The following is a 27,860-nucleotide window of genomic DNA, read 5'->3' as shown; positions in this document are numbered from 1 at the left end:
GGTATAGTTGCAACAAGACGTTGCATTCTCACCGTTGCGTTTTTCAGATATTATACCTTTCCACTTAATTCGCATTACAAATTATTAAATATTTATTTATTGTACTACTTGTCGAGATAAAAAGAGTGGCATAATGTAAGTATTTCTGGACTGTTAATTTTGTCAAATCGGATAATTTTCGTTTTCGGAGGAACGACTTGGACCGCAGAGATGCAAGGGAAATTAATAATTAAGAAACATTTTATTAGTTCTGCGATGATTTAGTTAATGATATTTATTTGTTGCGACAAAACGCGTGTACATTATATTCACATTGTTTCTCTATTCATGACATTAGCCTACGTATGTACGTACACGCGGAAGTTTAATCGGCGACGCACTTTCGTCGCGAAGGAAAAGCGCGGCTTGCGCAACGCCGCGCGGTGTATCTTCGCATTTTCTCTTCAGCGGAAGATAACTCCATCCTCATTCCTTCGCTATATACTCGCCGCGTTCCGCGTGTGCGTACTGTGTATGTATTATCTATATATATATATATGCAGTTATAAACGTAATGAGTCTTCTTTCGCATTCCTTCGATGGCACATTCCTATCAGCGCTCGTCTCAGACGCGAGTGTTAATTAATGACAGGCGTCTTACGCACGACGCAATCGTCTTTAAATAAACTGTCGCGTCTAATCGCAGATACACACACGCACACACACACACACACACACACACACACACACGCATGCATACACAATTAATTATGATGGTATTATTGATTGTCGTACAATGAAGTGGCGACCTGTGCCTTGCCGCGCGAAGCAGCTATGCAGTTTCTCATTTCACCGTGGAAAGCTGCAAGGTCGTGGAGTACCGGCATCCGGATGCCATTAGCGCATACCTACGAATGCATTTCGTCCCCTTCATCTTGGCATAGCTCTTCCGGCGGTTGTTGTACTCGCGCGCCGGCTGCCAACCGGCGGAAGAGCGATAAGAAAAAGAGAGAGGAGTGTGAGGCACTATTCTCGGACACGCGTTTGTACCGCTATGCGTGTCCCCTTACGCGATCGACTGGTAACGTGGCTTGTCACGCGCGTATTGTTTAAAGCCTATAGATACGACGAAGTGGAAAATGTAGAATAGTCCCCTTACGCGATTGCGAGCAACAATGCAAATGGACGGTAGAATAGAAAATAACGAAGAATTATGAAATGAATCATCATTTCTGCGATTGACCGTTTGACGATGTGTCATTTCTCGATCTGTCGCATTGGTGACTTTCGTTGTGAGTTCCAAGCCAGCTTCGCAGAGCCAGCTGCTCATTTACCACACGATAAACCACAGATGAGTTTTAATATTACGCGGTTAGTATAATCGTTAGGTCGAGTTAATATATTTGGCATACTAACGTAACTAACGTATCCAGAAAGGGAGAATTTAAATGGAAGACGATAAATGATTTGTCCGAATGTACAGGGCGATTAAATCGACATAGAAATTTACAGTTACAATGTCCGAGCGCTATAACTGTACCGCTTGTAGCATTTATGCCGCAGCGCCGTTTTACATTCTATAATTATGTGTTATAATCGCAAAACTATAAATCGCTAGTTGCGTCTCTCACACGACATTTCATTATCCTATGTATTCAAGTACAATGGCTGCATCCTAGCGTGAAAACGCTGGAATAAACGAGCTTGGAAACCGTTGTACTACCGCACTTCCAACTCGAGGAAAATGTTCGAAAGTACCGGGCTGTCCGTCTTATTTGAAAAAGAGGAAAATTGCAAGATCTCTTTAGCATTCCCTTCCCTTCGACAATTCCAATAATAATTTTCCTGCATAACATCGATGAAAGAGAAGAGAATCTGAAGAATCTTTTACTGTCTCCTTTTCCCCTTTCCACAAGATAAAACTTTTCATGTCGAACAGACATATCTCGTTTAACATTCTTTCACATTCGACACCAACATCGCATTTCCTTTCCTTTTTTTGGAGGAAAATTCGTTATAGTCTAATAATTCAGTAATTTTTCTCTCGTACACGTTAAAGCATTCAGAGCGCAGACTTTCCTCGAGAGTGCCCAAGAGATTTTCAGCTTTCGAACTTGTTCGGAAATAATAAACTCGCCAAAAAGCCCTTTTATTAACGGCCGGAGAGAAAGAACGCGCTCCACTTAAGCTACCGATCAAGGTAATTTGCATTCCACCGGTTGTTTGTTGCAATCCTGAAACTAGAGTATCGCGTACGAGACGGGTTGGCGGTTAACCCTGAAAATTACACGGGAGAACGGAATGTGTGGCCGGCGACGGATAGGTTCGCGTGCATGGTGCATATAATGCACCGTAAAGTGAAATAACGCGTCTCGTGTCCGAGCAACCGTGATGCTCCGACAACGAAATTCGTCCCGTTGTTCAAAATATGTTTCAGCAAAACAGTTTGGATTCTATCAGTCAAGACCGTTCTGCTTGAAATCCAACGTTCCGACAAAATGAATTTCGTGCCTGGCAAAACACTTCCAATTGCAAGCACGAATATCCTCGTTGTATCTCTGTTATGCGCGCGTCGATTAGAATCAAGACACTCTCCGACGTTCCTGCGCGACTTAATGGCATGCTCGTTTAATTAGCTTTGACTGGCTTATTTGGTAAATACACACACACACACACACACACACGTATGTAGATATATCTCCGTATTCGTACACGTATATGCCTGTTACACGCACTTTTCTGATCATAAATATTTTACACTCACTTTCTACCTCAGCAATACTATATAATTGTTGCAGCAATAAAACAATCTTTGCCGTAGTAAACGTACATTTTTACTTTATCAGGCGTCGCGAAATTTCGATCGGGCGCCTGGGAAGAGCGCAGTAGAAAAGAAAAGAAAAGGAAAGAAAAAAGGAAAGGAAAAAAGAGGGAATTATACGACCGTGTTACAGCCTTGACGTGAAAACAACGTGGCAACGATAGTCGGTGACTAATAAAGTGTGCATCCTAGTATGCACGACCGGCGATAATAATTCAGTGGCGTGGAATTCTCTCTTTTTCCTGTGTGCCGTGCGTTTGTTGCGTTTCCATCTAAATATTTTCTCCGTTTTTTTCTTTTACAATCGGGTAATCAATCGGTCGGAGAGAGAATTTAATCTAGCGGTATTTAAATTTGCATATTGGCGATATGACTTGCGGCTCTCTTTCATCGGTGAGATCTCAAGGAAGGATCACTTCGGAGAAAAAGGATCTACCTGTCGTTTCCTGATTTGCATAATACTTCCGCCGTGAACAAGTTACGCTGTGACGCATTAACGATGCCTACGTGCCTACGCCGCAACTTTCTGCTCGAAGACACGCGTCGATTAAGCAGCAATGTCGCCTTCTATAAACACGTTGCCGCTTATAATTCCGAATTTATACATTGAATCGCTTTGCATATTCTTTGCCCACTTGAATATTAATTTGAAACGATAAAAAAACGTGACGATTATGTAACGCTTCTGTTGAAAGTGCAAAATATACATCAGATTATATTTATTTTTATTATTCTACGCGCGTTATGAAATCTCATGAATATTGTCGAGGTATACTCTCAGTGATATTTTAAATAAACTTTTTCGATATCCATTTTTTAGAAGATGTCGAATCGAATGTCGAATTATGTGTTTTTCTGTTCGTACATCCTTCGTCGATATTTTTCTGCGTAATACCTATCATTATGCCGCTCGGAGAAATTCGTGGCGAAAGGCGAAGCTCTTTTTTATTGCTTATAATCGACGCGCTCGATGAAAGAGAAACGCACTTCTGAGCGGTATTTGAATGCTGTGTCCCAGTTACGTAATGACGAATAATTGTTCTTGCATAGTTCCTGGTCACTAATCACCGAATACTAATATGTATATATGAATCATTCAAGATCTTCGCGGCTCGCCATTTTTACCTCGAGAGCGACATTTAAAACTGAAAGGATCGAAACTGCGACTGAGAAAAGAAATTTGAGCAAGTTTCGAGGATTCGCAGGCGACACGTCGAGATTCGACGGTTTATGTAATACCGCATCACAATGAAACAAGGCGAAAGTGTTAATTATAGCGACTGAGCGATTAAAATCTCCTCTGTGATCATCACCAGCGCTGACGTCTACGCAAAAACATCTCGATGCGTTAGGTATTTTTAATCGGTGAGGACACTTGTGTCACTATCATCTATAGAGAATTAACATCTTTCGCGCGTATAATCATTATAATATGCGTATATAATCATCCTTCTATCCTTAAAAACACGATCTCGCAAAATGATTCCCTTCAACTATGAAAACATCGTGGATAATGTTTTTCTCGGCAGTAATAAAAATTAATGTTTCGATAACACGATAATAAACGTATAATATATCTATACGTGATTTCTGGAGATCTTTCGAACGTGAAAAACACATGTCTCAACATCGAACGAGATTCCTTTGCGTTTAAGCTTTTGCTTACGACATCAGTGCTAATGTGCTACGATAAAACTTCAACAAGCGCGTGGCCGCAAAATGTCTTAACCAAGGACACTTTTCTCGGTCGGCGGTAATGTACGATTGTACGCGCCTCGCGAATGCAAATATCGAGGCTTCTGACCAGACTTTTTATCTGTTCTTTATATAACGTATCATTTCTTGCTCTTTTCCACGAGTTATATAAATCGCACATCAGATGTTATACGTGCAGTACGTCAGATTAATTGCTGATTATCTCATTAAAGTACTGTTTGAAAAATGAGGTTTATTTAATTACACGAAAATAAGAGAAAGATATTAAGAGTCGATTGATGTTTTGATATTTAAGAGATGTTGTACGTGTCCAAGTATCCGAGGAAATAGCTTTTAAATGCTTTTTTAAGTGCTGGCGACAATGAAATCTTTGTTGATCTATTCGCAAACTTTTTAACTCGTTTTCACAGAGAAAATATATATAGCATGTCTCTTTTTTCCTCTACGCTTTACGCCTTCATCTAATGAGCTTCAGACAGAACTGTTATCTTTCTAAGCCGACAATAATTACTACCTAATTAGTTTGTTCTGCGATAGAAAGGTCGTTGCGTTTCTCGAGACGTTATGTCATCGTGTAATGTATGGCGTTTCGTTCATTATCCGTTTTTATATTAAATGCTTTTTATATTAAACTGATCCAATAATTAAGATATATGTTTTTAGGAAATTTGATAGATAATTATATTTAACATAAAAATATACTTATATCTTCAAAATGAATACGAATTATATCGTTATCGATTTAATTAAAAAAAGTAATTTAAAATACGCCTGCTGCTGTATAATACCGTTAGGCAAAACTTGCTACGGAGAGTCGGAATTGCAACGTTTCGCAATGCAGTCTTTTTCCACGTGACATGACGACGGAACATGAAATCGCTCGTAACTGTAGCGCCGATGTCACGCTTGGAGAAGCAAGCTGCAAGAAGATGTTTGTTAACCCAGACAAAGTCTATTGCATCAACGCGATCGACCGGAAAAAGCAAGATTCATTTCGAACAATCGCCTGGTAGTAACATCGCTAATAAAAGAAGAAAATTCTCACGAAGAATTTTTACGATCGAACGATAGATATAAATTATTCGTTATAACTTTATCGTTATCGACAGATTAATGTTCAAATATGCCATATTTATCTGTTAGCATTATAAACTAGTAAGGGACATTAGCAAATCATTAGTAGCTGACCAAGATATCTGATAAAGAAGATGAATATATCAATTTAACTGAAAATGCTTCGCTCTTTATAGTATTCTCTTCGATAAAAAGTGTCCAGAAGTCGGTCTGGATCACCTAGAAAGCTTCAGGCAGCACGACACTGCAAGAGACCAATCTCGAGAAGCGATTCTAACGGGGTCTCGGCCTAGGCAACGGTTGAATCTGCTGCTGCTGTTGATGATGATGATATCCTCCCCTCGAATTCGTGGCCTGTGTTCGTTCCGGTCCATCGTTGAGGCTCAAACCGGCAACCAGTTGAGCAATCTCGCGATCCTTCTTCTCCTCCTTCGGCAGCGCGTTACCGTTCTGCGCGCTGAAGCCCAAGGAGGCCAGACTGCCGTGGCTCCTGCTGCGATGTTCCGCCCGAATGCTGTAAGAAAAGGCTCTCTCGTTCAGATGACCTTTCCGCCGGTATATGCCGGTACCAAAACGGGACTCGTTCTCCGGACTGTCCGCCTGTCGAGCGACTTCCGGCGCGGTGAGATCCGCGTGAGAGGCGGCTAATCTCCTGGACGTGCCCAGGGTGGAGTTATCCGCCTCCACCGGATGTCGTCTGCCTCTGTTTCCGGCGGTACCATACGTGGCTGGATAAATGGCCGCCGCCGGTGCCGCGGTCGGCGGTACCACTGGCAGAGGAGCGTAGACCGGGACTATCGGTGTCGCTGCCGGAATGGGCCTTAAACGCGGATGATGACTTTTCCGTGGCAAGGTGGCCGCTGGTACCAAAAGCACCGGCGCCGGTCTGGCTAAAGTACCGGCGACGGATCGGCTACTGGGTGGTAGCGGGTGAGGATGGTAGTGTTGTTGTCTGATGGGATGACCCAGGGTGTGATGTCCGTGGCCATTGGCGTACACGCCCTGGTGCAGCTGATGGTGAAGAAGCTGCTGCTGTTGCTGATGCTGCTGTAAGGCGTCCTCGTGCAACGAACGAGTCTTCATTTTCTTAAGCTTCTTATTAGCTTTCCGTCGCGCGGAAGAGGATTCCTCCAGCAACAACGGTTGGGCGGGAGGGGGCGGCGGTGGTGGCGGCGGCGGTGGGGCGACCAACTGGCGCGGTCTGGATCCCTTCGTGCTTCGCAGGGTGCCCTGTTCCTGATAAAGTCCATCGACTTCGTCGCGACCCCTGGCCCAAACCTTGTGATTCTCGTCGCCATTGTACAGACTGAGGTCGTCGGTCGAGGCCGTGTCCAAACGGGTCGCTTGGGGGCTGTCCAGGGTGGTGCTCGAGCCGCCCAGAGTGTGGTAGAGACTGTTGTTCGACTGTGGATGACTCGTCGTGACCCCGTTCGTCGTCGCCGACGACGGGTCCAGGCCTTTCGCGTAGCTGCTGTCGGCGTAAGCGTGGAAGCAACACCTTACCAGGGCGTTGGCCGCCATGTCCCGTTTGCATATGAACGCGTGACACTCGAGAACCTTGATGCCGGTCGTTCTTCGCAGCACGGCGGCGAACAGGGGTGGATGATTCGCGCTGGGCGTCCGTGCGAACGGCGAGTCCAACGGCAGGAAACGCGTGTTGGACGTGTCGCCGTTTCCACCCTTGACGTGTCTGACCGCGGCGCAATAGTGGAGCGCCTCGATGGGGAAGAACCGCGTGATCTTTTTGCGATGCTCGTCGACATTCTCCAGGAGCAAGCCGTTGCTCCAAACGCTTAGCCAGGAGTCTATCCCGCGCGCACCCAACGCACCTTGCTCGGGGTAGAGTTCTCTCAGGGGTTCCTGCACGCCCAGGAGCCCCTCTTTGCTCGTGTGAGGTACCGAGCTACCTAAATAGAGTACTCTGCAGCGACAATACGGCGTCGCCGTATCCTGATTAGCTCCCCTCATTTTTTTTTTCTTATTCGACTCGACTAACTTATTGATTAGAGAGATTCAACCGACTTTTGCGAGCGCGATTGAGTAATGAAATTTAATAATCGTTAATAATAGAGAACTATCTTTAACAATTCAGTTGTAGAAGGTAGAGATATATTCGTTTAATCCGATTACAGATAATCTTATTAGCTGGTTACTCTCAAGTTCTAAAAAAAAAAAATTATTGTACGTGAGTCAATCGCATTGTCACATAGGAATGACACTCAAAAGTGGTCCTAAACTGTTCTAAGCGGAGAAACCGTTCGGAGATTTCAATGCGTGGTACGTAAGTCCCACGATCGGCGACACTCAGGGATATTAACGTCAATTATTAACCGCGGCGGATCGTTTCCCATGCGCAATGTGGGGCCGCGGATGTGACTCAGGATCTCATTGAGCGATTACGCTGCGACGGGACTCCGCCCGGTAGCACTCGCAGTCGATTACGCAGTCGTTGCTTTCCAAAGACAGGCGGACAAGCGGCGTGTACACGTCGTCGCAGCGCGGCGTTGCAAAATACGTGCGCGCAGCTACGGCGAGAGGAACTCCGGCGGCGCGGATATTTCGCAGCAGCTGTAGCCGCTCGCTCGAGATCGCGTCAGGCCATTATGGCCGCCTTCTTGCGAATCCCCCCCTTCTCACCGGCGTATCGGGCCCCCGCTTTGCCCTCTGTCTCTCTCTCTCCTTCTCCTTTTTTCCCTCGCCGTCTCCGTTTCTCTCCGCCGCTTTCTTTCCCTTCGTGCCTCTTCCCTCTATCACGGGCCCCCTTCCCGTGCTCCGTCTCTGTCGCTTCCTTTCAGTTCTCTCTAGGCTTCTCTATCCCCCTTCTCTGCGACCAGACCCGGGGCCCTCGCTGGTATGCGGCGCAGTGGCGTAGCCGTCGCCGCTGTTGTCCCTCACTAACGCACCTCCACGTGTAGCTGCTGTCACATGTATGTACGCACACGTACTCCGCACAGAGGTACACTCGCGGTCGCCGTGGAATATACCTGGGAACGACAAATGGAGAAAACAGCTCGGCGATACCCGGCGGCGAGGATTTAACGACTATTCCCGCGGGCCGTGTGCTGGTGTTTGTGGAATCCAGAGGCGCGGCCGCAGGCGTCGACCGCGCGAATCACTGTACCCAGCACCGGTGGGCCTCATTGGGCCTCACGCCGCGGAGATGGCGAAAATGGCGGATGCTGCTCCGATTTGAATGCCGATTCGATGCTACGGAGCGATCGAAGACGGCTGATGGCTCGAGGAAGAGCGGCACGAAGATGGTACGCGAGGGGGGCCTCAAGCTCGACACTGACACATCGACTTTGCGGGGGAGCCGCTCTTGCCGTTCTTGCCGTTTCTGCGTCCGCGCACACACACACACACCAACCACGCGACACGCACACACGCGCATGGACGGTCTCGGAGCGGAGCGGCGAACCAGCTAACTGCCAGAACGTTCGTCTTCGGACTGAGAACTGGTGGAAGGCGTGAGACTTCGTGACTGGGGTCCCACTCCGGCTTCACCACCAGACGCTCTCCCACTCTCCTCCTTTGCGCTTTTCATCGTCGGGTCACTCCCTGGACTCCGATCCTGTCGCCGTACCTATCTCCTCTCGGTGGCGAACGCCGTCGATAGGACGGCGGGGAATTATGCCGAGGGAAATGGACATTCCTTCGGCTCGATTTTATGTGGAGACGTTAATGGCGCTTCCCCTTTCCTGCGAATGACGCAACGCGACGCTGTTTTGCTATTAATACCAGTTAGTACCTTGACTCGAGATATGTGACATTTTAGCACGCAGGAATTTCGCACGCATCAGGATGTCGCGAGAGAGTTGACTCTTCAACGCCGTCAATATTAACGTCAGACGATGCTAATTTATGACTGCAGATGGTGACGCGGACATCAAATTATAATACAAGTTGTAATCAACTTTGTATTTCAAATATTGTACCTTCAATTGAAAGTGAGCAATATAGTTCCACAGAGCACACATATCTTCGTATTTATTATTTATCGAGTCGTACATCAAGCAGTATGCTATGTGCATGTTGCCCTTTATAGGTCAAAGATTGCGTAGATACCGTGAAGGAAAGCCCGTCCGGCACACGTTTTTCACACAGAAACTGTCGGGGCTTGGGAAGTGAACGATTGTCTTTTGACAAGAGGTAGGATTCGTGGTCTCTAGGTCGTTCTTCATATCGACGAAGCAGAACATGATCACGAAGGTGAAATCACAAATTTGTTGCGTAACAATGTGAACTGAGACACCTGCCAGACTGTAAGCGAACAACAAGTGCAAAGGTCTTTTAAACGGAGTTTACTTTGCAGTCTGCATTTATGTATACCGTTAAATATTAAAGGATGAAATTTGAACCAACACCTTGAATTAAATAACATTTTGTTGTTTTTAACTACATTTAAATGTTATTTAATTCAAGGTTTTAATTAAATTAACGACATATTGAGTAGGAGCATCAGATATCTTTTCATTGAATCGATTAAGAAATGTGTAATTATCTCTACATCTACTATCTATCCTAATATACAAACTATTTTTGTATTTAAATACATGCAGAGATTGAAATGATTTTCACGCAAAATAATTAAAATTAAACATTACGTAACGGTATAGCTTCCATTACACGGAAGAATTAAATTTCTCTTTGATACTCAATCGCATCGTTCTTCTCCCATCGAGCTTTTGTATCCGGTAGTTTAGTCTCCGCATATGAACGACATATTTTCCGCATATTTCATTCGGTTTCGCACAGAAATGAAATGCCGTCAATGCATTTTCCACGCAATTAACCGCGAGCTGTGCGCGACAGGAAGACGAGAAAATCCGGTAGCGGGTTCGTGTCGCGAGCGTGAAATCGCGGAGACGCGGAATCAGGGTCGCGTGACCGGGACCCTGACCGTGGCCCAATGTCGACATTTTTCAGTGGGAATTCTCCTCGAATCCTTTCGCACAGCTGACACATTTAGAAGCAGGACGAATACGGCGGAGTCATTTCCGTTCGACATGAAACGTACGAATTAACTTGAGTACTGTTGCGTGTAACTGTATCACAATTTTATAACGATAAGGATGCGAACTCTTGAGATCCAATTAAGATTTCTTGCTTGCCGCTCCTTGAGACATGCTTTCGAGAGGTCAGAAAATCTCACTCCTCGAAAATTTAAATTTAGAACAAAAATCTCATGACTTAGGGCCGGTTGTTTCAACCTGTTGGTAATCTAATTAATAGTTAAATTATATGTCTATCTTTGTCTAATTTGAAGGAAAAACAAAGACATATATGTGATTCCAACTGGTTGGAACAACCAGTCCTTAATGCAGTTGTACTTTGTATACGACATTAATGCCGAAGATTATTTCTTTATTCTTTCAAAAGACTTGAAGAATGCAAATGTAATGTAAATGGATGTTTTATAATCAATTTAGAAGCCTATTCACTTTTTTATCTTGATCACGATTTTCTTCGATGTGCATAAGCATATTTTTTTTTGCAACGATTACTATATCTCAGACGATGCGTTTTATTACGAAGGCCAGAGACGAAGATCTCACTAAATATCTGTCGTGTTTCTTCGAAAATAGGTAGACATTCGAGATAGTCCGAACTGAGACAGATTAATATGCAAATTAGTTGTTTCTTTACTGCAGAATCTCCCAAATATTTATTTCGAGAATGTCGACTTTCGATGTGCCTTGTGTCTCGAAGGACGACTGGTGAGCATAATTCAGAATCTGCGATCCCCGAGTCGCAGAAAAGTCGCGATGTTTTTTTTTATAATTATAATAAGAGCTATTTTTAGCAACTCCAAAAACGTTTCAGCTCCATAAACGCCCAAATATCTCAGAAGTGCAGATACATTAAAAAAAAATCGTTTATTTCAAACTGTTGAACGAAAAAATCGATCGTCTAGTGGGTCAGTGGGTCGTCGTCACGTTAATTACAAAGACTCCAAAAGCCGTGTGTACAGTGCAATCACCTCTTGTCCAAGAATCTTCTCCAATCCCCTCTTCGATGACGTTTACTCGTGACTGGTTCACTTATCGATGTTGCTATCCTTTTTTTCTCTGTAATTATATTACTATCTAATACAACGTAATATAAGTAAATAATTTAATATTAAAACAGAATAATTCTAATAATCTATCTTTCGTTATTCGCCAGCAATTGTATAAAAAATACCTAAATAAAATTTAATAAGATTTTAAAGAACATTCAATAGCATGTTATAAAAATTAACATGCTATGATTTTTATAAGCAAACTTTTCATTTTTGAACAGTTTTTTCAATTTTTCAAAAATTTAGGTTTGTTGATTGTACGATCGTTTTTTAATGAATTTAGTGATCTAAATAGATGTAACGGATATATCATACTCTTTGTTATTTATAAAGATTCTCTGTTTGTTAAAAAATAATTTGAAGTTTGTGATATTTAAAGGCTTCTAAAGTTTTCTATGTCTAGGAACCATTCATTCGATAATGTGTAACGTTAAAGGAATCTTTAAACCTCAGGCAGCCGGTAGCAGCGTCCTGAAAGTTTCAAAATTAAGATAACTCGGTGTGGTCCGGCAACGAGAAAGCATACCTCTGTATCAGTGATTGTAATGGCTTTCTAACAGACGGCCAAGCGGACAATTCGAAAGTTCTATGCAAATAGAGGCGATGGTCGAGGTCTTGGTGCGAGTAAAAATCTGTGAAATACGCAAGTTTGTCGACCCGGCACGAATATCTGCGCGCCGCCGCCGCCGCTGCCATTTTTGTCGAGACGCGGTACTTTCTTTCACATGCGACGGGTAATTGTTTTCCGCGTGCCTGGAACTTCCACGATGCGTAAATGACAGTTGGCGCGCGATTAGACCACGAGAAAGTTTGGTGAAACGTCAAGAAAAAGACTGAGCGTTGTGAATTGCGAGTTGCTTTAAAGATAGTAATTAGCAATCATAATTTATAACAAAAACCTGCTAAATTCTTGAAAAACTTATATGTACTTGTATATACATATATAATTTATAATATGTAAAATATATATGTAGAACATATATTATTTAATATACACTTACGAAAATGTAGATGATTTCTGTACCAATTTATAATTGCTAATTACTAATTACTTGAAGGAAAGGAAGGAACTCGCAATCGGTTTTTCTTTAAAAAATAGACAACAGATAAAACATAATACATATATTTGTTATAAACTTAACCAACAGATATATTGAAAGCTATATCGCATTGTCTTCCATAGAAGATCAGTTACCAATTGCGAGGAACGTCATGATAATAGACTGCGACTCGTTCTTTCTCTTTCATGAACGGTTGTGTTTTATTCTTATGTTGTATTCTTATGTCTATCACTCTCGTGCGCTCAATCGTGCTGTCCACTTGGCGATAGCGTGACCGGGCATCGAAGTCGCCGGGTTGAGCAGAATAACGGGAGACATAAACGCGTTGGAGATATTCGCCGCTCGAGCATCGCTGCCATGATAATCACGACGGTTCACTTTTACTGATTAAAATGGCAATTGAATTGAACGTTGCAAATATTCCGCGTGTCAGACGTTTAATAAAAATCTAAATTTATTTAATATAGAGGATGCAACTGTTGTGTAATATATCGGTAATCACGTAAGTATAAATTATCGTAAGACTTTAAAAATAAATTACACTCTCTCTATAAAGTTATTTTTTTATTATTGTAAAATGTTTAATTTATTAGATAATACAATTGATTAAAAATATCAAATAGCCAAAATTATTCAGAGAAATAATGTTAAAAATGTTCAACAATGTCCGTAAATGTTAATTAATATAACTTAATTAAAGAATTGTAAATGTTACGAGTCAAACATACATATAGTCACGCAGGAAAAGTTTAAAAAATTCCTTCTCGTGTATGCATCGGAAGCAGCAGCACTTCCGACACGTAACGTAAGCATTCGCTTTTCCGTCACGTACTCCTATCTTTGGATAGACACGAGGTCATCGTAGCTCATATTAATGTATCATGATGATGATGTCGTTGTGAAAGCCAAATCGTTTTACGTATATCAAACCACTTATTCAGAATTTATAACTACATTTGATTATTTATAAATTTATATTTCTCATTTTATTTAGTAGATTTACGTTCAGAAAATGTTTTTCCTAGATGGCTTAAAAAAAATTCTACATTCAGAAATCAATATTATTAATCATACTTATGGTAATTAAGATGCATAGAATAAAAACTCGGGATATTTTGCAACTTTTTCGCGGAATGTGTGTGAATAAAGGGTAAGACAAGATCATGATATATAGGTTTAGAGCGCGCAATATAGTGTCTGGCATTTAACCAGGAACTATCGCGTGCGCGCGCGTATAAAAGCCCTGGGGCCCGTGAGACCCCTATAACAGGTCACTGCCATCGGAGAGAAGCGAGCAGGTTCGAGGCGCTGAATCCCTTTACAGAAGAAGGGGAGCCTGTTTATCCGTGCTGCATTTCACACGCACATATACTGACACGCACCATGTGAATTGTAACATTTGCGAATCGAGTATCTCGCGGAGAGGCAGAGCGCTCTTGGTCGTCGCGTAAAATCGTTCAAAAAAAGGTAGAAAACAAATAATCAATTTGCATGCGCGTCCAACAGGTTCAGATTCGCCTAACAGGAGGATTATCTCTCACTTTTGTATTCGAAAGATGCGAAAACGACGCATTCGTGTCTCTGAGAAAATTTAAACGCGGAAAGTGCGCGCGCGTGGCAACGCAACGGTAATCGAATTTCTGAATTACATTAGGCGGCGTGCGAATTACGTTATAAGAGAACGACACGACCATTCGCGCGGTACCGTTCTTAATAACGGTCACCCGGTATAACGCTCTCCGCTCGAGAATGGAGCAATGTTCCGCGCGATTGCGGGTCTCATCAGCGGAAAGAGCAGAGACAGTTCCACGCGTCTTGTAATCTCGGCTTTACCTTTGCGAAATTACAGCCGAGAGTCCAGAGATTATGGTTTACGAAACTTCGCACGGAGCATTTTTGCGGAGCAGAGTCGCGCGCGCGCACGTTTCCAAGCACGCTGATTGAATTACAATGAATGAAAGAGGATGCGATTGAAAACGAAAGATATGAATAAATCGCGAATATTGAAATATGTTGATTTACGTCAATCCTGTTACGTCTTGGGCGAAAAGACTTTCTCGAAATTATAATACACTTAGGCGCTTGTTGTACTTTCCTCCGTAAACGACGATATGTATCAATTTCTGTGTAAAACCGTTTCGTATTGCGTTTAAGCAATTTCTCCTCTTAATGCGAAAGTTGATACGCGAATATTTCTAGTTACTTTGCATTTTTTGCGTATGCAACATATGTACCTACAACATGTGTATATCGCATTATATATCGGGAAGAAAAATATTATTCATCTGCTGGTAGAAGAAACTTTCTCTTCATTATTTGCAAGAAAAAAATTCCTAAAATCTCGAAATAATGTCAACCGCGAAATTAATTTACTCTAAATGTCTAAATGATTGGTGTGTACAATAAATTCGATCGAGTAAAATATCGGTTATTTTTTGTCACGATAAGCTTTCGGCACTAAGCTGCTAATTTATCTCCGCCATTATGTTAAGAGGCTGAATATATCTGAATTGTTTTATTGGACAGATAACATTTAAATGTTTGAAACAAGATTGGCATTCCACAAATTCCTAAGCTATAAAATCTTGGCATATCTGCATTTTTTCTTTCCGTGCATGCTTTACGTATCGCTGCTGTATAAATGTGGAACGCTTGTTGCATTCGGGGCGTAAGGTTCAATGAAATGTAACACAGCCCAGAGGCAACGTCTTCCTGGAAATCGGAGAGATCATTGCTTGCGCCACGCTTGTGCCCGATTTTCACCTCTGCGTCTCGTACGTATTTATGTAGGTGCCGCCGCAGGATTCTCCGAATTAATTTTATTACAACTGAATGTCTCCCTTGCGTAACCGCCGATGTTACTGCGGGGATATAATCGCGGAATGAATTAAACGAAGATTCATGATGCGTGTTATATACGTGCTATCTTCTAGAATTCCCACCGTGCAACTAGAAATTAGGATGTATTATCTTAACCCGGGATAGAAACTTACAACATTATATAATACGTATAACGAGAGAATTATTAAATTAATTATTTTTTTAATACATAAGACGAAATATTATATTTTTATAATTCTTAATAAACATATTATTTGATAAGAAGATATGTCGAAGCATGATCGAAAATCAATTATATAAATCTGAAAACAAATTTATTAAAAAAAAAACATTTTTACATTTTTATATAATGTTATTCATATAATCAAAATGTGCGAAATGTATTTATCAAAAACTGGTTATTACATAAAAGTTTTCTTGTTTAATAACCAGTTTATGGTAAAGACATTGATTTATCGGCAACTTTTTATTATTAAACAAGAAAACTTTTATGTAATAACCAGTTTTTGATAAATACATTTCGCACATTTCGATTATATGAATAACATTATATAAAAATGTAAAAATGTTTTTTAAATAAATTTGTTTTCAGATTTATATAAATTGATTTTCGATCATGCTCAACGTTCGGCGATCGAGAAGATCTACTTCAGTAGATCGAAGGAGGAAATAAATAATACGAAAGATTGTTGTTACAATTATTATTGGTACTGTTATTATCGGTATTATTGTGTTGTTACTATTATTATTATATTGTTAGTGTGGCATCTGACGCATAACAATATGGTACGTACACGGGATCGTGTTAGAATTCGTTCTTTTAATCAGAGAACCATTCTATCAACGAAATCCTGCGTTCGTACTAGATAACAACGATACGCAAAGTCAATTGGATTCATCGAAAGTGTAATACATATACAAGCTTCTTTTACTTTCGTTACATACATATACAATCTCTAATCGGCATTGACTGTTCAGTGGCACGATACATGAGCAAATCTTCAAAGTCATACGTCTATACTTCATCTTAAAAGCGCTATCCAAATTCTTTCACTTTTTATAATAACCATTTTATATAAACAATTTGTTTTACCAGTTACATTAAATAAACCATTTTTACATGTATTTTATAATTTAAGTGATCGACAGAATGTTGTGAAGAATGATGTTAATGTTAATCGAAACTGTTCCCTGTTAGCATCCCACAGTCGAAAAATAAAAATATCCATATCGCAGTCCTCGATCTCCTTTCTCCTTCCTCACTTTATTGCAGAGGCGGAATAAAGGCCATTAGCCATGAACACACTGAACGGTCAAGGCGCAGTGCATGAATAATAACGATAGCGCGATATATCGGTTAATTCATTAAATAATTCGCCAATTAAAAAAACGAGCTAGCGCATCAGTAGGGATGAAGCGCGGCTAGGCCCAATCTCGGCGGCTCGGCGTAGCTGTGACGGTATCTACCGGATGTCGGGATCATCTCCAACGGCGGTCTGGCACTTTCGCGATCGAGTCCAGGATATCTTTCGTGCTCCGACAGCTCCTGGTACGTCGTGCTCCTCGTTCGCAACTTATCGCGCAACTCCCGCGTATGCTGCGCACGTTCCCGAAATTCTCGCATCTGTTCAATGAAGAGATACAAAAGTCGTCATAAATTTGGAATTATGCTTAGATTACGCCTAGTGCTAAATACGATTTTAAATCGCGAAAACGATTCTTACGTCTCTCGGATCTACGAGATTCCTCTGATCTCTGAAATCTCTGCCGACCGACGGATTCTCGTAGAAGCTCCTTGGCCGCGGCCTCGAAGTTTCCGGCTCGGGTGGACATTCAATCGCGTAATGATGAGTCCTGGGTCGTGGTCTACCCTTGTAAGACACAACATTTTCACGATTAAGCACGTCCGGCTGACTTCGTCTGATTGCATGCTCGTGCGAGGACATGGAGTTCATCATGCTCGCCGGATATTGGCGACCAGGTCGATCTTCGTGAATCTGTCTGGCTGACTGGACTCTGTCGAATAACAAGTCCTTGTAATTCGGTCAATTAACAATAAATAATAATAACATTTTAATACAAAAAAATGTGATTCTTCAGGATATGATCACCTTACACATTTATTAAAATCGAGAATTATTCCGGAAATGTTTTCTTTTTATTAAAAAAAAAAGTTTAGGAGAGATTTCCTACGAAAAGTTAAAGAATGTGGATACGCAGGATACCGACGTTAACTGCAATTTCCACAAACATTCCCGAACGCATCGAGATATATCTTCATAAATTTCTCTTGCGAGAACGCGTTTGATCGGTGAAAATGTTTGTTACTCGAAACCCGTTCGAGCGTGGAAAGCTGAACAGGACCGTATATGTGCAAAACGAAAAGCGCGACAGCGGTCGATGTCGCGTTCAAGATCTCTGGACTGATACTCTCGACGACGATGTTGCATTCCGACTTTTACTCGCGATCGAATTGCGCGTTTCGCCAACTAGTATATTCATTTGTATTAAATATTTGTATTAAATATCTGCGATTACGGAATGAATTTTACCATTTCCGCATGGTAGAAGACAAACTTTCCTGATTTTTATTCTATTTATAAATTTTATACTTTTTTTATTTGTTGCTCTATAAATTTTATCTGTAGGTGATTTATTTTATCTGTAGAAACATTATTTTTGAAGCACACCTGTGTACGGGATGATGATCGATGTCTCTCTGCCTGGAGAGAACAGGCCTGGCGATGGCCTCCCTCTCCATCGCCCTAAACATTTCCTTGGCATCTTGGAACCTCTCTCTGGGACTGGTCACCTCACCGGGATTGACCCTGGGCTGATATTGAGGACTCGGCGATCGCTGTCTAAATTCCGCCGCTCGTCGATTCCTGTTACAGCTCGGCGAAACTCCTCTGTTCACTTGATTGGGTAGCCTTTCGGGGCTTCGCGGTAGTCGCGGTAATGTCAGACTCGCAGCTGTCTCCACTTCTGGTAGATAATCATTATCCTCGTTTGGCACACCCCAATCGTCGTCTACAAAACGATTAACATATAAATTATAATTACTTCTAATTATAATTACTTCACTCCATTTACGTTAAATATTTCTCACTCTTCATATCAATGTTTTATCGCAGTTTTTACTAAATATAAGAAGCTTAATCATAAAAAATGGATGACTTTATCTCATACCTATTTATGAAAGGGGGAATTAAATATTGTATTAAGTTTTTATTTAAAAATAGTTTCTCGCTTCTTCTTCTTCTTTTTTATAAGATAATAACCAGCGACGTGGTTTAAAATCTCAAGTAACAACGTCCGCCGACTCGTCCTTCCAATTTCGGCCCGTGAAAAATCGGCCGATGGTAATTCCCGCGGAATCTGGCATCTCAGTGAGGTCAAGGAAGATTTAAAGAGTAGTAGCGGGCTAAGGAGACGCAGAAGGGGCGGGGGGAAACACCGATGAGGCCTCAGAGAGACACGAGGAGGCTGAGAGGTGCCTCGGGCTGTGGGCCGAGAATGCGGAACCTTATTCCGTACGTACAACGGCCTCCCACGAGGTCGACTCACGCACGAATTTATGCGCTGTTGCTCGTCGTCGTCGTCGTCGTCGTCGTCGTCGTCGTCGTCGTCGTCAAGACAACGTCTCATCATCATCATCATCAGCATAACTGTCATTACCCGTTGCCGTAAACAACGACGACACGGAGCGGCGCTCTCGGCCCCCGCCTTCTCTCATCCGCGTGTGGAAACGCGCCTCTTCGGAGAAGAGGACTCCTTTGCGCAACGATACGCAGTAAAAGACAACGGTGGAACGCCGTTACTGTATTAGGTAAGAATCAGAGGGTGAAATCCATCGCAAGTGCCGCCTCTGCGAATTTTATAAACGCACGCTTTCGGCTTCCTCGATAACGAACAGTTAGAATTATAGTTTATAGTCACATGAATTATTATTGATCGCCGTGCGAATAAATCAGTTTCTGAAGCGTTTGTGATCAACGGTGCAATTTTTACTTATCACGATATCGGCGACTTTCGAAACGGTACGCGTGTACATAACGGTGTATAACGAGTAACGAGATAGTAAAAATTCGTGCACAATAAGACGTCGACGAGAGACGTAATTGATTAGCATCGCCGCGAAGCGATAAGCTGACGTCTAATCTCCGGCCTGGGATCTAAGCAGTTAGAATAGTTTCGCGCGAAATGCAGCTACGTCGCGGTAAGGCGAATGCAGAGGCGAATCGTGACTGTAAGACATGCGAAGGCAGTTAAGTATGTCATGTCGCTTTAAACCGCAAGGATTTCTGGTAGGAGCAAATGAGGCGCCGCGCGCCGTTCACACGGTGGGACGACAGTGGAAAAAAAAAATCGCGATCAGGTGTTGATCATCGCGGTTCAGCATCTGTCGCGTCCTCTCTAATCATGCGAAACGTAAACGTGACGGAAAGAGGATGCGTATCCGCGTGTTGCGTCTCTCGATTATCCCATCTCGGAATAAATCAATATTCTCGAGTTAATTTATTCAATATTAAATAAATAAATCGTCCTCTTTCTTTCGCAAAAAGTCGCGCAGAGTCATGTAACTTCTATGACAGTCGAATACTAGCGTCGACTGTCGCTAGGACACCTGTAGGATAAAGTTTACGAAGTTCTTGAAATTTGAGGACGGATCTATTATTATCAGTGAATCCTGACAATCCGGTGCGGATAGCAGATTGGGGAGTAGGGAGATGTCGTTTACATTAAACGACAAATGAGTTTACGCAGGCGGGCGGTCGGTATATGTAGCTTCAACGCGCACATGCGATAGCTTCGAAATTGGACACTTAGTTCGGAGTGTTCGAACGTGTTCAGCGTTGCCCCCCTGGGGAGACTCACCAGTGCGTCTCGTCGAATAACGACGAGTAAACAATATCTCCCTTCCACCTTACTATTCATGCTATTTCACGGTGACTGACCCGCCTTAATGCATGCCGGACCGCTCGAAAAGAAATGCTTACCGTGAAATCACCCGAACGCATGGGCCAGTTTTTAATTTAATTCAGAGAGTATCGGAAACTTGAAAATCACATTTAATAATTCGAGTCGAGTCATCATCACGCGCCTGCAGCGCGCGCGATTTCAATGCCGTTGTTTTGGCATCGCTCGCTAATTACTCTTCATAATGCGGGAATCCACGCTGCTAACGGTACATAATTACGTGGGACACTTGGATTTTTCTATTTGCGAGTCTATTGAAGCCGCGCGGAGATGCCCGGGCTTTCGTGCAAAGTCTTGGCCGCCACAATATCGACGATCAGCTGGTTTTTTTTTTTGCGGCCGTACGTAGCCCTGGAGCCAGCCGAAGATATGTACGCCCGTCGCCGTCGTGCCGCCGTGGTACCTGCCGCTGACACGACGACGTCCTAACGGTATTCCTTCCACTGTAACAGGTGCTCAATACAATCTCTCTCTCGCGTACGAGCTTGACGCCGGAGCGGAGCGTGTCTACCCGGTACACGGTGCGGCGCGGGGATATCGGATTCGTCTCTTTTTTTCTCCCTTCCGTCCTGCTCATCTCGAAATTTATTCAGCGACGTTATATGGGTCAGTCGTCTGTTAAAAACACGTTTCTCGCGAGGTAGGCATGCCCCGGAGGACGAGCGTGATGCTTTGATATACGCGCATCGCGTGCATCTTAATGCGCACCGCTGCGATATATCGGACTACCGCGCTGCTTTGTGCAAAAGATAAAGCAAGTAGAATGGACCGAGTGGACTCTCATACGCGCGCGCGCGCGGCGCTCTGGCTCGAGTACCAATAAAGAAGCATTTATACTAAACATCACCGTTACTCTTTATCATGCCGCGTTCCCATTCTCAAGATACTCTCCCTCTTTCCCTCCGTCCCAAAGGGTATATTGCAAATGAAATAAATTTCTCTTAATCGGATCGTGAGTCTGTGGACGTCTTCTTTCCTCATCGGACATCGGTAGTCACGGTTTGTTGTCTGCGGTCGCACCGCCCACTTTGACAGATTTGTAACCGCAGAAAATTTCGGTCGCGCAGATCGAAAAGCGTAAACAGTGTACAAGATATATTACACAGATAGAAACGCGAAGGGGCCGCCAGTTTGCGGAACGTGACTCTTTCGCGTTATGATCAGCTTTCCTGAATTCGATGAATTAATTATTATCGTTGTGGCCTAGATCGACTTTTTATAATGAGGGTGCGATTTCGCGCATTTTCGTGGCATAGAGGTGTCTCGCAAATGCGTTTTCGGGCTTGACCGCGGTGAAAGTAGATAATTTTACTGTTAAAGAAGGCCACGTGCGCTTTGGCAAACCAGGCCGAACTCGATTCCGTATTCAATGCGGAATCTCGGTGGCGGAACAGCCGGAAAAGAAGGAAGGAAAAAGCGGACGTGCTCGAAGACGACAACGAGAAATGATTTTTCGTAGCTAACCGGCAAACTGGGTTACCAGGCCGTTCGGTTCGCCACTCCCCAGTTTTCTACGAGAGCCGATAAGATTCGAATCGAGCTGGCACGCATGGGAATCTGTCCCGCCAGTAGAAAGTGACCAAATTTTTGTCGTCCCCCCCGGTCGTGAATCGGGTATGAATCTTTAACCGTGGAATCATTTCCGCTTTCGTGCGCAGAAGACTGCGTGGTAGATTGCGAGAGATACATATACGCTTGAGAGTTTTACCTCTCCGAGGCAAGATACAACATCAGGAAGATAAAGAAATTCAATCGGTTGAATTATCCTTTTGTGTTTTCCGACAATAATGGCGGCAAAAACACCGTTATTTTGTCAATTTTCGACAGTAAGTTTTTTTAAGAGCAATCATTTCGTTCTCTACGTTTATTGCCGCACATAAAGCCGATTTCGCCGATCTCGGTGATTCTCCTCGCTTCGAGAAGAATGATTATTGGGTGCGCGATCATTTCCTGAGACGGATCGCGAAAAGAAGAAGCGAGGACTTTCACTTTCGTACGGCGCCCAGCATCGGCTTGCGTTTATCCGCTTAACCGGCGTAATGATGCGTCCAGTCAACGGCACCGCGAGATTATTCTAAAAACTTTCCATTTTGCAATTAGCCGCAAATTATGTAACGATGCAGTTCTTTTTTCTTCTTCTTCTACGCTCCCCGGTGGGACGGGCGCGTTTATATAACTTCAATCTTCTTCTTCTCCCGCGCGAGATCGATCTCTCCGTGTCGACTTTCGATATTTTACGACACAATTTACAGATCGGTCTTAGAATATATAAATCGAGCAAGTTGTACAACTTTCGAGATGTCACAGCTATCGCGGCGTGTATAAGGCGTGCAATAAATTTAATTGCCGGAGTCGACATGGTATAAATTTCCCATTAAGTATGCCAAATGAGAAGGTAAATTGCGACGAAATAGCAGCTTCGAGGTAAACCCGTGTGTTTACGTCCTGAAAACCTATTTTCGCGGCCGTGTAACGTACCCACACAAACGATACTCTCGGAGGTATCGGCCGATGACGCGGAATTTCTATGAACCGCCGCCGAGTGTAATATTCACGGCGAGTTTCACACTCGCTAGACTCGCAATTGTCACGCTCGCAGCCAATTTTACGCACGCTCCTCGAGGCGCAGGCTTTCTTGCCTGAAATGGGATGTTGCATCGTAACTTGACGCAACGGCCGCGAGTCGCGAAAATGCTTCTCAGACGGTCGCGTTGCAACGACCTACTTGCTAACGCCTAATTTCATACATGTGTTTCTTAATATCACTACAAGCTCTAGTTTGTCGGAAAGTTCTGGCGTGTTGCGCCAATCGAGAGTTTTAATTGCCGAATAATTATGGAAAGAATATATGAAATTAAAGAGCTTTGAAATTTAAGATTTACGATATCAAGGTTATACAGAAATTATTTATTTATATACAAAACCAAAAATTGATTTACAAAACTGAGAGTTACTAAAAACATCAAGGAGAAAATTATCTAAAGATTCTTGGAATTAAAAATGCATTATTCCTGGTAAGGAAATTTCGAAAAAAGAAAGTTTCAATAAGGATCATCCGCACTGTTTCGTAATGTCAAATTATACTCAATTTAAGTCGTTTTTAACCATTTCTATAAGTCGCTACTGCGTCTTCTACTCAATATATTAATTTAACTAAACCAATGGAGTTAAAATAATACTGTTTTGTGTTAGAATAATAAATTTCAACACACATGAGTTAAAAATAACAAAATGTTATTTAACTTAAGGTATTGGTTTAAATTTGATCCTTTAATATTTAACAGGGTGAGAGTAACTCATTCTCATTTGGCTTATCTCCCAGATATTCGCTATGACGAAAGTCACTCACCGGAAGAGGAATCTCTGGACGGTCTGGACGGTCTCTGGCCGAGGGAATGGTGCGTCTGATAAGGCGGTGGCGTTGCCGCGCTATCGGACCCTATGCCGCTGCTGGCCGCGCTTCTCGTGCCACCCCTGTCGATGGCCGTGCTACCACCCACGATGGTCTGATTCAGGCAACGCCTGAACTCGATGCCGGCCAGGTTGCCGCGGTGCCTGTGCACGGTATCGTAGTCGCGCGGCGGCAGTAATATCGGGCCGACGTCATTGTCACCGGAATTGCCTCTGCCTGAAACACGATTGTCTGCTTCGTACCCACGTCGCCTTGACACGCATGACGCGTACGCGGACGTTCGTCGTTCGTTCGCTCGCGTGCGCGCGCCAATATCGCTAACCGCGACAGCAGCGTTCTATATGAATGGCAATGAGAGAAACGAACGAAACTCTCAAGCATCCCCAAAAATCGCTCGTATAATTTATATTGTATCTTACACTTCTACTTTTTTTTACTTATTTAAAAAATATGACTTTCTGTATAATCTCATACAAGATACACGTAATATTCTTCGAGATATTCGAGATGATACATTTGGCTCCCGACATAGATACGGAATGACTTATCTCTTGTATGACGAACAAATGTTGAGGAAATGCAATGTTCGGAAAAGATATTCACCTAATTTTGCCCGCAACTCGGCGGCCAAAGACTCGTAAATGGTCGTGGTTTGGGCCGGGTCGTGTCTGAGCTCACCGCTACCTTCGGAAGACTCGGACTCTCTGGTACTTCGGCCATCGCTGCCTAGATTACTGCGGATTCTGCCTTCGCTCGCCGTGACCCTGGCCAAATTGTCGGTGTGTGACGCCAGCGCTTTCAGCTGGCCACCTAATAATTCGGCGGTCTCGACCGAGTCGCATCTGGAACGGCGAGAAGCATGGCGAAAGATAAAACGAGGTTTCTACCTTCATCAAAATGACGGAGGAGTAAAACGAGAGACAGATGTAATCTCATCCTGTTGGCTCTATAGCGATACTCCAGAATTGTAATTTGCCTGTCTCCCTTTATGTAACGTCGCACGCAAATGCTATACCGAGTGTCTCGAAACAATCGAGCAGCGGCAAAACAAGATCACGTGGATAAAGTACGGTACAAAACTTTTATGTACATTAAGTGTGGGATTAAGCTGTTCTGTTTATGAAAAATGCGTGAAAAGTGCGCGTTTTATTACATGTAGATGTAAGCCCGCGATAAGTACAATCGCCGTTCTCAGCGAGAAAAAGATTGACCATACTTCTTCTCATTTAGGTCGCCGGTATATGAAGAACACAACATGTACATCGCGGGATATAATATAGCTATATATAGATATATATAGCTGTAATATCTTGTCCAAGCTCTTCTCTCTATACAGCAAAATGTTCTTTAACGGGACTTTCATTGAGCATACCAAAGAGATCGCGCGCCTTCGCGGTTAACTTCGATCGAACAATCGGTGTCGATTCTCATGGAACGACATTTACAACAACCGTTTGTGTCCCCGCAGCCTCGTGCACGAGATAAAATTCGGTCGACACCTGCGAGTTCCAAATAATTACTTCGAACGCGCGTTAATTATCACCGCCGCTGTGAAGCAGATCGTTGAACTAATAGCCCTGATAATTTGCAATTTAATGACAAGGTTGCTCCGAATACTTTTATCCGCTCGCCGCTTTGCCGCGACGATATAACGCCGGCTGAGCTACGTGCGAACGCCGCGGGATTATGAAAATCATTAACGATCCGTTAGAATTACGAAAGTCGTTAATTAAGGAACGAAACGTGGCTCGTAATGGGTGAGATCGAGGCGATGAACCGAATGGCCTCTGTTTAACCGCGAATTCCTGCCACGGACTTGATAGATAAATAGCGTGGCTGTATCTCTTAGGTTCCCATGTTACGTCTGCATTCTTAATAAAGGTCTCTACACTCTTATAAAGGACTACACTCTCTTGTCTGATTAATGATTAAGTGATTCGAATATGTCTGATCGTCTACGGAAAGAGAGCAGAGCTAGTTAACATGAGAGTTGTTTTATTCTCTGTCAATCTTAATAGTCAATCAACATTAGAATGTATTGAAAATTACTTCTCTTAGATTAGCTAGTTTAAGTTATACATTTAATTATCACTATTACGTTTATTAATTTTTCTGTTAGTTTGCATAATAAATTGACGTAGTAACCTGTATGCGTGCACGTGCACGGGATTGTTGGTCGCCGGATTTGGCAGCAGCAGGGTCGCGGCCACGATGTCCTCCCGCTGCACGGCTGCCAGGACCGCGTGACCTGGTACCAAGTGCTTCACCGCCGACCTTGTCGAACCACCAGGGTGAACAGTTTGTATAATCTTCAGACCTTTGTTGCTCACCTATCAAATATAAATGCACGCCGTTCACGCCGCTGGTTGCGAAGTTCGCTCCCGCGCGAGTTCCTTGCGCAAACCGTGACGTTCTTTGTATGATACATCGCGAGGATACTTTGCGATACGTTCCACATGACGTTTAAATACATAATTAATGAGACAGATATAGATTAAAAATAAAAAGAATACATATTTCTCGGAATTGAAATTTCGTTCCTTGACTTTTTAAAAGCGCGACGATAGCATTGTCCGCACAAGTTAGTAATCAATTCATAATAATCAAAGATTCTCGCATCGCATAATTTTAGCTCTTTCTCTCTTGATTGCCTTGTTCTTCATCTGAGCGTCCCGCGCAAACGTTCGTCCTTGTACTTAAACTGAATCACGTGAGAGATATGCGAGAAGGCGTGTGCCGCGTACAATGTGTTCCACTTCGCGAAAACACTTAATTACCGCGCTGTCGATCATCGCGACGATTCGGATTGCTGAAACGCTCGCGAGACCGGTTATGGATATCTACCACCCACGAGAGATGGACTTTCCCCGCGCATCGTCGCTACGCTGACAATTAAACTTACACAACGATTAGGTGGAGTGGTCTCGTTTCATAACGCGTTTTTTTTTTTACGCACGATGTACGTGCTTCGCCGTGAATTTCGACTGAACAACAAGGGGCACAAGGGCATTAAGCAAATTAGAAAAACCAGCAGCGAAAACAGGAAATAAAAAGATCGTAAGAATATATAAATATTATATGTTATATTTGAATATATAAGTATTTATGTTATACATTTGTTTTATCTCTTAGTTTTGTACAAGGCAAACGATAATTTGACATGAAATTTTGCGATAACATGCGAATACAGTTAGAGATAAAACCTAATCGGTTACTCAACTGCTCAGGTTTCCATCGTAAACCATTCACGCGCGGTAATCTCCTTTTAACAGCCCGGACTTGGCGCATCTGGTGAATCCTAATGCGACGCAGGGTAAAAATTTGTTACAAAGAACCGGTTTGCTTCATTTGACACCGTTAATACGCACGGCTAAATCATGTCTCGCGCTGTCCAGATTCGAAAACTGCGGATTCGCGAAGCGAGATTTATTGCATCACGTATACCGGCGCGGCGGCGATTTCTAAACGAGCGAGCGTATCCATTTTCAGACGCCACTTGATATGCGCCGGGAAGCGCACGCCACGTGTCCACGTTTAACGGTCGCGAAACAGTTTTGGCGTTCGTACGTTTAATTTCTCTTTTCTCCGTCAAAGCGGCGTATTAGCAACGCGCTCGTTTCTGATAAGATTCGGGTCAGTGAATTTATTATTACATTTACGGCGAACGCGTAACGTTACAAATACATAATCAAAGCTGCCCCTCGGGGAACGATTTCGTTGCACGCACGTTGTAACTGTCGGAAAGGAAATGACGTTGAAAAAAAACGCGTCATCCTTTCATCAATAGTCACGGACGACCAAGGATCTTTTAACGGGAATTATTAAATCGTGCTATACGGATGACTTCTTCTTCCTCCGTAACATGTATTGCGAACGCGCGTTCCATCGGGGTTAATGGGCGTCTCTCCTCGGCCG

General features: G+C 43.1%; 2 protein-coding genes across 2 annotated transcripts in view; both read right to left on the bottom strand.

Moving 5' to 3' along the window:
• Positions 1-248: 248 nt before the first annotated feature.
• On the bottom strand, positions 249-9,049 carry LOC139777380 (uncharacterized). Its single transcript, XM_071714771.1, has one exon. It carries the CDS (start codon positions 7,556-7,558, stop codon positions 5,864-5,866), a length of 1,695 nt encoding a protein of 564 aa, XP_071570872.1. The 5' UTR covers positions 7,559-9,049; the 3' UTR covers positions 249-5,863.
• Positions 9,050-16,239: 7,190 nt separating this feature from the next.
• Positions 16,240-27,860, bottom strand: part of LOC139777198 (uncharacterized) — a 119,660-nt gene continuing 108,039 nt past the window's right edge. The window contains exons 5-10 of the mRNA XM_071714495.1: positions 26,091-26,275; positions 24,549-24,787; positions 23,883-24,161; positions 18,244-18,583; positions 17,278-17,569; positions 16,240-17,177 (exon numbers count right to left, since the gene is read on the bottom strand). Coding sequence (XP_071570596.1) covers positions 16,956-17,177; positions 17,278-17,569; positions 18,244-18,583; positions 23,883-24,161; positions 24,549-24,787; positions 26,091-26,275 — 1,557 coding nt within the window. The 3' untranslated portion in view covers positions 16,240-16,955. The remainder of the gene's footprint in view (positions 17,178-17,277; positions 17,570-18,243; positions 18,584-23,882; positions 24,162-24,548; positions 24,788-26,090; positions 26,276-27,860) is intronic.

This window comes from Temnothorax nylanderi, unplaced genomic scaffold, assembly GCF_030848795.1.
Source record: "Temnothorax nylanderi isolate EJ_2023f unplaced genomic scaffold, tnyl_v1.0 TNYL_tig0006_pilon, whole genome shotgun sequence".
Classification (NCBI taxonomy): domain Eukaryota; kingdom Metazoa; phylum Arthropoda; class Insecta; order Hymenoptera; family Formicidae; genus Temnothorax; species Temnothorax nylanderi.
Note: the sequence above shows the minus strand (reverse complement) of the source record. Positions and strands in the feature narration are given on the sequence as shown.

Excerpts from the sequence above, each read along its gene's own strand:
- LOC139777380 (XM_071714771.1), bottom strand. The coding sequence starts at position 7,558 with ATGAGGGGAGCTAATCAGGATACGGCGACGCCGTATTGTCGCTGCAGA.